The 13,131-nt window shown below is 43.4% G+C and overlaps 1 protein-coding gene across 1 annotated transcript in view; it reads right to left on the reverse strand.

The window, feature by feature from the left end:
• Window positions 1–3,140: 3,140 nt before the first annotated feature.
• Window positions 3,141–13,131, reverse strand: part of LOC127422287 (gap junction delta-2 protein-like) — a 60,365-nt gene continuing 50,374 nt past the window's right edge. The window contains exon 2 of the mRNA XM_051665704.1: window positions 3,141–4,533. Coding sequence (XP_051521664.1) covers window positions 3,690–4,533 — 844 coding nt within the window. The 3' untranslated portion in view covers window positions 3,141–3,689. The remainder of the gene's footprint in view (window positions 4,534–13,131) is intronic.

Here is a 13,131-nt window from a genome sequence, read left to right on the forward strand (position 1 = left end):
TATTACAGTACTTTGGCCAGAAAAGCCACATTTTCAGCCTCCCATGCGATTTCAATGAAAAAAACAAAACAAATTCTGCTCTCAAATACCCCTGTTACCATCATATTACAACACTGTATAAAAAGACTGACACATAAAACATAATTCACGCTCTAAAATAAATAAAAAGAAGAAACATTTTGCATAAAATCCCATGTAGTTCTTTTTTGTCTACTATTTAAACTATGATATAGATTTTTTTAAATAGACTGAGGAGAAGAGTGGATTAATGCAAGCACATGAAGAACATCTCACTTGGGGAAGCAATATCCTTAATCTCTGAACTGCACTTGACAAAAAAAATCATCTGTTTGTAAAAGATGCCCTTTTATGCTGCATAGTTACAGAGGTTATATGATTTTGGTAGAATCACTTTTTTCATAGACAGGCATAAAATAAGTGGAATTCAAAAACAGGAGAAGCTACAGTGAGAGCGAGAGATAAATACAGCATGTGATTGGTCCCGAGACTTGTCCCTATTACCCCACATTTTGATGGCTATAGTCCTAACATATAATTTATACTGTATGTTAAAGGTGATAAATAAAATAAACTTTCGTCTCTAATGGCCAATGGCAGGTGAATTGATATAATTTACTGTCCATTAAACAGTATTTTGCATTATTTATGTATTTTCCAAAAAAATATTTATGTCCCTGTGACAATGCAAATATTTAGCTATTTTTTCCTTGCATATTGTGTCATTCACCACATAATATATGAGATGAGCCAGTCTCCATTTCTTTAACAAAACATTACATTTTGTTCCTCATATTTTCTTCTATGACTTTGAATCGCTAATGTCACTTACGTCAGCTAGGGTCAGATTATGGTCAGATAATTGCAGTATTTTTGCAGTTCCTAATAAAGTTACCCACCAACTGGTTTTTATAGACTTGCCAAGTCCAATTTACACTTGCATTTGCTGCTTGCCGAGTGTTAATTTTGGACCTTGGGTGAAGATGGGAATCCAGAAACTTGTATAGAGGTGTTCAGGTGGTTTTACAGTTCATTTACTAATTGTTTTCATTTGCAATAAAACAAATGCAAAATGCATGGGAGGCCTCATAAATATGACCCATTTTTATCTATCATAAGGCCCAGACATTCCTATTTAGATGTGAATGACAATATCCTTCCTTAAACTGACTTCTGGTTTGATTCAGAATTGCTGCTAAACTGCAGTTCATGTCAAACTAAACCTAAACAAACATGCAAATGTCTTTGCGGCAAATTCACTAAACGGTTGCGCCACATTTGCTTGAGGATTTGCAGTGCAAAAACCTGCGTCTTATTCACTAACCATCCGCAATTTAGTTAGGAAGGCACAATCAGTGCTGAAATTGCACTGCATCTTGAGAATTTAAGTCATTGTCATTCCTTTCCATGCAAACATGCCTCTTTCTATGTAGGGCTGGGAAATATGGCTAAAAAATTATATCTTGATATTTTTCAGCCTATTGATGATATATATCTCGATAATTAGGTATTTGCTCTGAAATGGCTCAAAAGCTATTTTTTTTTTAAACCTTTTGAAGTGGAATAATTACATATTTTTACATATTACAATAATTAGCCATTTTTATGTTATTTTGATTAATTGTGCAGCCTTGAAGGATAATGAAATTAGTCAGCTCATGCTCTTTATGAAACTAAATGGCATTTCTATGTAAATTATAATAGGCTTATTATAGATTGCACTTTATTCACATAAAATGCCTGCCGCAATTTAGATTGCGCTATTACCGCCAAATGAAATCAGGCGGTAAAATAATTTTTATTTAAAAGATATGTTAGTGTACATTTTCTATCGTTGGTTAAACTAGATTGCAGGTGATTAGTGAATAAAGTTTTTTTTGCGCCGAAATACCAAGTGTAAAAGTGGCGCAACTTTTTAGTGAATTCACCCAGTTGTGTTGCTGGGCCTCTAAATTTTCTTTCCCACGTTTCCCCTCTCTGTATCTCTATATATTCTCTTACTGCATTTTCAGGTTCTGCGGTATGTCAGCGAGCCTGTCAGCATTAGTTGTGCTGTGTTCTGTCCATGCTTTTGTTTTATGTGCACGTGCAGAGTGGAGTCAGGGCAGTTTAGGCACAAGAACTTTGTTAAGTGGGTCTCAGCTAATAAGCTAGGGCTAATATTGTCAGAATGAACAACTCACTGCTGTGTGTGTATTTGTGAGAAAAGTTACACACTGCTTTATCCCACACTGTGTAAACAAAGGCACACAGGGGATCACAGCAACATAAACACATGTATACAACCCTATACACCTGTCATAGGTCTAATTTAGGGTGGACTAATCCGAAAGGCTCACTTTCTAACCGCTAAAGTCCTTCCCAGAGTGAGTTCCTTCTGTTATCCACACTTCCCATCTCAAAAAGTGCAACACATACATATTTTTTTCTAAATAACTTCTTTTATCATAAAGGCATGCCGATAAACACGTGACGAGAAGAAAAAAGCTAATTAAAATAGAATTGTTCCTTTTTCCCTAAACGCACGCTGAACATCACATTTCATTCACTCAACAGGTAGAGCTTTGTAAACATGCCTTTTTAAAAATACCTAAAAATACAGCAACCTCATGTTTTGATAATAAATTCAATGTCATCTCATACGAAACATCTTAAACAATCTTGATACATGAAAATTCTCTTCAATCTTTTCCCTGTAAAGATAAATAATCTAACTTTGTAATAATTTTTTAACTATGTTTCAACAACAATCTGAAACAAATAAGTCATTTAAATGGATGGCACCAACCTTTCGAAAGACATGTAATCGTAAAATGAACAAAAAGGAATATGGGATCTGGATATTCTTTCAACTTTGGTCGCAAACATACATATAAACACAATCATGCACCACAAGAGGGAGGAATGCTCGACTGGAACACGTAGCAGTGGAGGTCTTTGTGGATGGGCACACTTTGTGCGGAGGACCAGTTATAGTCTTTTGTGTCATCTCAAAGTCTATGATAACCAGAGAGAGATTATATATATATATATATATATATATATATATATATATATATATATATATATATATATATATCCTAATGTTTGTTCAATCATGTGTCAAAGTGAAGGTGCCACTGCTATAACAATGTTTATATCCCCCCTTTTGTTTGCTTTAGACGATTCACTGCCAGGAGAGTAAACCTAAACAGTATTCTTCTTCTGGCACCCACTCAGTGACAATGATTCAGGATAGTTGGAGGTTTTTGTGATGCTATCCTCTTTCCTCAAGATCTGAGAGTAAGAACAGAGGGAAAACAACCCCAGATGTTGTCATTTCCATAAAGTTCTGCATTAGATGTAAATCACCCTTCCAGAGTCGTCCCTTCCGCTCCTCACCCTTCCACCAATCCTTGCGTTCCGTTTGAGACTTTCCAGAGCAGAGTTAGAGAATTCCTCTGCTCTGCCTCGACTCCACATTCTCTTACAAAACACCAACACTGTGGAAACTTCCTTACACATTGTCATATGGCATAAAGAGGGAGGGACTGGCTTGTGGAAAAGAGTTGGGCCTATGTAGAGCCCCTCCCCATCAATTATTATAAACATTTGCACAGGTAAGTCATTCTAGCATTTCACCCTCCATTCCACTCCACTCCTTGTCTATGCCATATTTGGATAAATTGACATTAGACATAGGCAGACTCACTGGACTGGGTCCTGCCCAGGTTTGGGGGCTGCGACAGGTGGGCCATGTCCTTTTTGCGGATCTCACAGATGGACTTCCTGCGGGCTTGCACACCTCGAATGGCAGCCTTGATTTTCCTCCAGCCCAGGTGGTTGAGCTCGGCGAGGTTAAGAATGACGCAGATACCACTCACCGCGAACATAAACACCAGGAAGACGGTCTTCTCAGTGGGCCGTGATACGTAGCACTCCACTTCCTTCAGGCAGGGGTAGCGGTCGCACTCGAAGATGCCTGGGACACTGAAGCCATATAGAAAGTACTGCCCTGCCAAGAAGCCTATTTCCAATGCATTGCGGAACACTACCTGGATTATGTAGAAGCGAGAGATGCCCTCTTGTCGACGTATCTTGGAGCTCTTGCCATGGAGGAGGCCTCTTGGTGCATTTGGGATCTCCTTCACCTCTAAGCAATCAGGTTCGTCTTTTCCTCCGCCACTGTCAGGGTGCTGCACCAAGATGCCATTGATGTTGCGCAGTTTGCGGGCTCCCTCACGGCTGTAGTCCCTCTCAGTTATTGGGTAGAGGAAAGAGTAGCGGCGGTCTCGCTGTTTGGCTGACTGATGCACTGAATAGGTGATGAAGCACAGGCTGGGTGTGCAAACAAGAATAATCTGGAAGACCCAGTATCGGATGTGGGAGATAGGGAAGGCCTTGTCGTAGCAGGCCTGGTTGCATCCTGGTTGGAGGGTGTTGCAGATGAACATGGTCTGCTCGTCCTCGTACACCGTCTCACCAACGATGGCCACGATTAGGATACGAAATATCACCACCACTGTCAGCAGAATCCTGAAACAGAGAAAGGGAGAATGTGACAACTGTTCAGCAGAAGAAAAAAACACTTCCTCTCCCCACATAAACCCCCCCCCCCCCATCTGAAACCAGCAAAGGTGGCCTGCTGGTCTTAGCACAGCGGTTCTTAACCTTTTTGACTCCAAGACAATGATTTGAATGTCCCCCGGTAGTGGGATGGAAAGTCAGCCTCTATGCAAAGGGAAAAAAATGGTCTGAGCAAGAACTCAGTGGTGCATTTTAAGACATTTTTATGCATTTGAGTGAGAAATATTATTTTTTTGTTACATGTTGTAGACCTAAATATGGATTTTTTTTAACAATTTTTTTTATTTTATTTTTTTTTTTTTATTTTTTTTTTTTAGCACTTTAAGTTATTTTAATATCTCGTCTTAAATCTTAAATATTTTTAAGTCATCTTATTACCCCCATGGAAGTTTCCTGAGGCCCCGTAGTTGGCTCTGGCCCCCTGGTTGAGAATCTCTGTCTTAGCAGGCTTAACCTGCCTTTCAGTCTGGCCAAGCTGATTTTTCAATGGTTGACCAGCTTGTCTCCCAGCCTAACCAGCTGACAAGTGCCCAAATCCCCTCCAAAACTAACAAATCAGACTGGCCAGACTGGGAGAAAAGCTAACCACCATAGGCTGATTTCAGCAGCGTTGTTTCTTCCATTGACGTAATTTGTACCTTATTTAGGCTACGTTCTAATTAGCAATGCAGATGTTTGCATTTGCTATTCAGATGTGTTTATCTCTTTCAAGGCCAGCTCTGCTCATTTAATCAAGAGTTCTAATTTAAAACTAAGAGAGGACAATTCTGCACTCTAAAGCTCTAATTATAGATCATTCCATGCCATTAAACTTGGTTAACATGGTAACGTGTACCTTTGAAACAGTGGACCTCATTTACTAATAACTGAAAAGGAAAAGTTTTCACGAAAAATGTAAGTCTGATTCACATCAGATGTGTACGCACATTCATTTTTTCTTACTTTCGTTCTAATGTTATTTAATCTGAAATATTCTAAATGAAGGAGTGCATGCACAAAGTTAGTAATTTGCATAAAGAAATGCCCAAACCATCTCCATATAAGGGCTTTCAGCATCACTGCACATGTACAGTTGTGAAGAGAAAGAGGCCAAAAAACATAACATTGTACAGCATTACAATTTAGAATGATTTTGTAATATGTCCCACTGTAGGTGTTGGATGAACTGAAGGCGTGCTTGGAAGGCTGCTTGTGCAGGACCGTTTATCTGTGTCTCATCGTTCAGTTCAGGCTGTGCGTGTGGTCCATAAGGCAATGCTCGACATGGGAAGAAACCGATCTACACTAGAAAAAACTTGTATAGACCGAAACTTTTCTGTTTTATGAACTTTATCTGCAGGGGTCTATGATTAGGGGAAGTGACCCAATTAAGCCCACTTACCACATAAGCCCACTTACTGTTTTATTTTAAAATATAAAAAAGACAGAAAGCAAGAGTTTGATGCAGAGGAAATGCACACATTTGATGGTATCATTTACTTCTTATTTGGAGCCAACCAAATGTTTCATTCTTGAGTTATTTGGGAACATGTGCTACCACTGTTTGGCTGCCATTTTGGAAGTTGCTGCAAAACGTCACTGTTTTTGATTAACTCAAAAAAAGCAATTTTTCTAGAATCAGATCAACAAACCATGCGAGTAATGATAAAAAAATTTAAAACTAAGAGATTAATAAGCCAAATGATACTTTATATTATTTATTTTCTTTGTATTTAAAAAGATGGATTTGATGAGTTTCTGGAGCGAGTGCAGGACTCATAAAGATTGATGCAGTAAAAGAAAATAAATTAATAAAAACGGCTGACAAACACATTAAATAAAAATATTTAAGAGGCTTCTTGAGCTCAAACAAGTTAGTGCTCTGTCTGTAATTATAATCCAGAAATATAACTTTGTTTTCTTATAAGGCTTATAAGGAACAGTGCCTTTGAAAAGCCTGTTTCCTCAAAGCTTAAAAGCAGAATAATTATTTTATTTGATTAAATAACTAACAAACATGCTCTATGATTTAAAAAATAGTGTTTTTCATTCATGTAAAAAAATAAAATATATATATATATATATATATATATATATATATATATATATAACTCATTGAACCTCATATTAAACTGAACTCATAGTCAAGTCTACTATACTATACTGAATCTGAAATTAAAAAGAAAAAAAAAAGAAAAAAAGTTCCCTATAAATTCTGTTCCCTATCTGTCACTCACTCAAAGTTGTGTCGATGTAGTGACACTAGGGGTCACTCTTGGGAGCCCGAGACACCTCTGGTCTTTGATAAAAGGCCAATGAAAATTGGCGAGTGGTATTTGCATGCCACTCCCCCGTACATACGGGTATAAAAGGAGCTGGTGTGCAACCACTCATTCAGATTTTCTCTTTGGAGCCTAACGGTCATGCTCATTGGGCTGAATATTACAGTTCATTCACCTCTGCTGGATCTGACGGCGCATTTCAGCAGCTTCTCCCTCCTCTGCACTGGTGCACTGCAGAGAACGCCCCTGGGCACTTCAGCAGAAAAACAAGAGAGGATATTTTCTGAAAGAGCTTTTCCTCCTCTAAAAGAGTATATATTTCTCTAAAAGAGCGGCACACACGGAACGTCTTTTTAAAGATGCGTCTTTTTAAAGATGCCTTTCCGATTGTGTGTTATTCCTGGTTGCGGTCGTTATCTCTCAACTTCGGATGGTCATGATCGCTGTCTTTCGTGTCTGGGCGCGACCCACACAGAGGCAGCATTTGTGGATGGTTCATGTTCTCACTGCGAGAATATGACCATGGCAACGTTGCGGTCATGGCTTGCCTTCGGAAGAAAGCAAGCCACCCCAGTGGCTCCCCGCCTCGGTCCTTCTACCTACGGGTATGAGGCCAGCGCGGCTAGAACTGGGGGCGATTTGGGGACCCCAATGGGGTCGTCTCCGCCAGGTATCCCCCCGTGGACCTCCCATTCCCCAAAACGCTCGTCTGCCCCAATCAGGCTTCTGGATGAGTTCGCCGGCTCGTCTCATGGCGAGTCTGGCTTCTTGTTCAGAGCCCGCGAAGATGATGAGCTCTCGAGCGCAGCATTGGAGAGCAGGCTTGTCCAGTCGGACGCAGAAGCCTCAGCTGGGCTTCCCCCTTCGGGGATGATTGCCCAGTCACAGGCCGATGCCGAAATGATAGACATGCTTTCCTGGGCGGCCGCGAGCATCGGGTTAGAGTGGAACCCTCTGCTCTCCCCTGAACCCTCGTGGCTTGATGATTGGTTACTGGGCTCGTGGCGCCACTCAAAGCAGCCACGCCCCGCTCCAGTACCATTCTTCCCGGAAGTGCATGAGGAGCTGATGAAGTCGTGGGAGGCACCTTTTACAGCCCGGCCCCGATTCTGCAGTTCCCCCGCTCTCACTACCCTCGATGGCGGGGCAGCCAGGGGCTATACGGCGATTCTCCCGGTGGATAAGGCGCTCACGGTGCACCTATGCCCGCAGAGCGCCGCCACCTGGCGCAGACGCCCTAAGCTTCCGTCCAAGCCCTGTAGGCTCACATCGTCCCTGACGGCTAAAGCCTACAGAGCTGCTGGACAAGCTGCCTCTGCCCTGCACGCCATGGCTCTCCTGCAGGTTCACCAAGCCAAGGTGTTGAAAGAACTGCATGAGGGTAGTTCCGCCCCAGATTTGATGCAGGAACTGTGCTCGGCGACCGACCTCACTCTCCGAGCGACGAAGGTCACAGCGCTTTTGATTTGTTTGATTTCGCTGCATGCCCAAGTGGCTGCTTTACCCAACAGTTCAGGAAAAGAGCGGCTTCCTTCCTCCCTGGGTCACATACCCGGTGTGTACGGTCATCACCATGACTACCGTCCACGGGTTCTTTCTTGCAGGATTGGCGCTCCAGCTGTGGCACACAGCCGCCCCCGATGTGGCAGTCTCCACGGGTTACGAGGACAGGCCTCTTCCTCCCCCGTCCCAGACTGTTCCAGAGGTAGCCACGTCGTGGCCCTGGCCAGGGGTGCCTCTCTAACAGATATTTGCAGAACAGCGGGCTGGGCAACACCCAACACCTTTGCAAGGTTCTACAACCTCCGGGTGGAACCGGATTTGTCCCAGGTAGTGGCACGCAACACAAGCGGATAAGCTCGGGATAGCCGGCCGGGTGTATCGCTTGCACATAGCGCCTTCCACCTCCTTTTGAGCTGAAGACGTGCGCCATTAATTCCCAGTAGTGTTCACAAGTTTGTTCCCTGGTTGACTTCCTCCGAGCCCTGTGGCAGTCGAGTTTTCGGAGAGATTCGCTGCCGGCCCAGTACACGCGCTAACTAAGAGTCCTGTTCTGGGGTAGGTGCTCCGCATGTGGCGGTTCCCTGTAAGGCTAACCCCAGGCGATATATGTCTTCCGCTAATTCGTTTCCCTGTTGGCAAACTGTGTCTTCCTTGGGTAGAGCCCCTCTGCCCCAGTCTCCATGTTTGTGGTAACTCCTCCCCCATTGGGCAGGATCTACCTTGAAGACTCTCCACATGGTTGGAAAGACCATGTGATGTATCCTTTCACTTAAATATCCCCCCTCTCTTTGGGCGAGGTGTGGTCTCTGCTGTGTCTTCCCCTTGGGAGGGACACCCCCCGACTAGACCTGGCGGCCCAGATGGATAATCCTCCTTCTTTTTTAGGGAGTGGAAAAAGAGGGCCGTTGTCCCCAAAGGGCCGTTCGACACTCATAACTATGTTGGGGGTGGTTACGTGTCGACCTGGTGTGCTGGCTATGAGGCACACAGTAGTCTGCCCACCACGCACCGCCAGTTCACGTAACACAGTTCAGCCAATTGTGGCGTTTCGTATAGGGACCACTAGTGTCACTACATCGACACAACGTCGAGTGAGTGACAGATAGGAAATGTCAAGGTTACTTGTGTAACCTCCATTTCCTGATGGAGGGAACGAGATGTTTTGTCCCTCCTGCCACAACGCTGAACTACCCGCTGAAATGGCCGGACCTTATATCGGCTCCTCAGCATAAAACCTGAATGAGTGGTTGCATACCAGCTCCTTTTATACCCATATGTCTGGGGGAGTGGCATGCAAATACCACTCGCCAATTTTCATTAGCCTTTTATCAAAGACCAGAGGTGTCTCGGGCTCCTAAGAGTGACCCCTAGTGTCACTACATTGACACAACGTCTCGTTCCCTCCATCAGGGAACGGAGATTACACAAGTAACCATGACGATTTCTGAAAGTGTGAAAGAATGCGCCGCTTCTCTGTTGTTAAGAAAAATTAGGTAAAAATAAAGAAATAATTGGGCTAAAACTTGACCCATCCATTTTTATTGAGGCCCACCCAAAAGTAATTTCCTGGCTTCGCCCTTGCATAGTGGGCTTATTAAGAACATGTGGGCTTAAATGGTACACATGTTCCTTATAAGACCACTCCAGACTTTTCATGTTTGCAGTTAAATAAAGTAACTTAATTTTGTCAGTTTATCACAAAACAGTACGCGTGACGCAAATCTCGTCATCAGCAGAGTGTGCGAGTACTGAACGCGCTCAGCCCGGTTTTTCTAACCGCACATCTTTGAACGTGCAGAACGCACATGTGCTTGGACTTATTTGCTCTAATTAGTGATTCCACAAAGTGGCAACACTTACATTTTGAGCTGTTACTGTCACGAAAATATGCTAGAAGAAGATTGTAACACTATAAGGATGGGCAAGGAGGAGGCAGGATCCGGCTGAACAGTCAATGTAAAATTTTATAATATAAATGAACTTAAAACAACATAAAACATAAGGACACAGACACACATGCAGCGTGGCCACATGCGTCTCTCTCTCTCTCTCTCTCTCGAACTGGCGTCTTAGGCTTCCATTTATCTCGCTCTCCCGCTGATTCAGTGCCAACCATGCACCATCATGTCCCAGCCACGCCCTCCTCCTCGTCACACTCCTCCCCTGCCCGATTCAGGCCGGGGCGCCACTGGTCTGACTAACTCCCCCCCCCATCTCTGGAGGAGAGACGCTGCCCTTCCGGCCGTTCTGTCAGCCGGTGGTCCACCCCACCTCCTGTGAACCTGGGGAAGAAACAGGGGAGGCGTAGGGAGAGGGAAAGGGCGAGACACAGAGAGAGAGAGAGAGAGAGAGAGAGATAGAGAGAGAGAGAGAGGAGAAAGAGAGAAAAACTTGCTCGCCGGCTCCCGGACACGCTGTCGCCCGGTCCTCAACCGCTCCTCAGCCCTCTGGCGGATGTCTGCTCGCTCCTCCCCCGGTGGACGGCAGCATGTTCTCTGGCCCCTGGCAGACGGAACCGCTCCTCCCCTTCTTCGGCGGATGGCAGCGACCCTTCCGTCCCCAGGCAGACGGCAGAGGCGAGGACTCCGCGACAGCGCATCCCTCCTCCCTCCCAGGTTTCGGCACCACTGTAACACTATAAGGACGGGCAAGGAGGAGGCGGGAACCGGCTGAACAGTCAACGTAAAATTTAATGAACTTAAAACAACATAAAACATAAGGACACAGACACACATGCAGTATGGCCGCGTGTCTCTCTCTCTCTCAAACTGGCTTCTCCGGCTCCCCTTTATCTCGCTCTCCCGGATGGGCCTGCAGATCAAACTCGGTTTGAATGGTGTGGCAGGAGAAATTCAACGTCAACTGTCCAGCATGTCTGTGATGCTAACGAAAGTTGTAGCTGACTTAGAGGATCTTGCTTTTATTCGTCGATCGATTACTGCGATGGAAACAAAATTCTCTGAGTTGGTTATAAGAATCAGGGATGTCGAGAGACGGATCAGTTATCGTGAGTCATCGGAGAGGGAATTAGCTGCTAATCCGCTAGTGACCGAAGTAGATCTGCAGTGCGTTTTGGAAAAACTGGAGGATTTGGAGAATCGTAGCCGGCTGAATAACGTCCGGATTGTTGGAATTCATGAGCATGAAGAAGGCAGAGACATGGTGAAATTCCTAGACGAGCTCTTCCCGAGTCTGCTCGACATAACAGGCCATAAGCTGGAAATCGAGTGAGCTCACAGAGTCCCGGCTCGGAGATCGGCTGAGGGAGACAGGCCCCTATCAATTCTGGCCAAATTTCTGAGATCATCCGATAAAGATCTCGTGTTGTGCGAGGCGAGGAGCAAAGAAAAGCTTTCTTGGAAGAACCACAACATTTTCTTTTTCCCAGATTTTGCGAATTCGACAAGAGAGAAACATGATTGATACAAGGAATGCAAGAAACTCTTACATCAACGGAAGATTGCTTTTGCTCTGATATTTCCTTCCAAATTGAGAATAGATAATAAGGATGGCCGCAAAATATTTACATGCCCACAACAAGCCTTGTCTTTCATAGAGACAATGGGGTGAGTAAACCATTTGGTGACTTTCATATGGCCCCCAAGTGAGCTGTCTCGCTGTACGCACACTTGACTGTTACAGAACATTGGAATGATTATGTCATCTGCTGCACTCATGAAACAGTTGGCCCATTGTCACTGTCTGAGGAAACTGAATGGCTTTATTTATTTTATTTTATTTATTTTTTATGTGCTGGTCCCGCTAGTGACTGGAATTTGTTTTGTGGAGGAACACACCTTCAAGACAGTTTTGTGAATGAATCTACACATTCTTTGTGTTTATTCTGCCTATTGGCTAGAGTTTGTTTTATATATTATTTTCTGTTATGTAATTCTGTCTCACAAAATTAGTATAGAAGCACCAGACTTGAGCAATCCAATGGCAAAGTTGTCGCGGGGGCTCTCGTAGGCGTACATGGACTGTTTGAGTTTAGAAGGTTGGACGCTGGTTGGCACTGTCATGCACGGGGTTAATGCACACGTTTTTCTTTTTTCTGTTTGTTTGGAGTTGGGTTGGGGCACCCCATAAAAAAGAAGGAAGGTTATTTCTTTTCTTAAACGTAAGAAATATCTTTCCCCGCAGGAAGCGGAACAATTTGGGAAGAAATAGGGTGGACATGTTTTCTTTAGTGTTGGCTCAAGTAAGAGCAGGGGAGTCATTACATTGATAAATAAGCATATACATTTCAAATGTCTCAAACAGATTAAAGATAAATTAGGAAGAGTCATTGTTGTTTTTGCAGAAATTCAGGGGCAAAGGTTGATTTTGGCTAATATTTACGCACCTAATATTGATGATCAGGGCTTTTTTATAGATCTTGAAGGGATGTTGCAAGCCACTGGCACCCCTTATGATATAATATTGGGAGGAGACTTTAATCTTTTGATGGACTCAGTCCTTGATCATAGTGAAGCAAAAGTGTGCAAGCCCCCTAGAGCAACAATGACACTTCACAGGATGTGTAAACATCTTGGTTTTTACAGATATTTGGAGACTTTTTAACCCATCTGGTAGGGACTATAAATTTTTTTCATCAGTCCATAAGATTTATTCTAGAATAGATTTTTGTTTTTTATATATATATTTAAGTCCCTCATTTCTTCTGTCATTGATTGCTCAATTGGAAACATCTTAGTCTCAGATCACGCCCTGGTGAGTTTAGAGGTGTTGCCACATATGGAGAAAAAGAAATCATATAGTTGGCGCTTTAATGTATTCCTTT

The sequence above is a fragment of the Myxocyprinus asiaticus genome, chromosome 31, assembly GCF_019703515.2.
Source record: "Myxocyprinus asiaticus isolate MX2 ecotype Aquarium Trade chromosome 31, UBuf_Myxa_2, whole genome shotgun sequence".
Lineage (NCBI taxonomy): Eukaryota > Metazoa > Chordata > Actinopteri > Cypriniformes > Catostomidae > Myxocyprinus > Myxocyprinus asiaticus.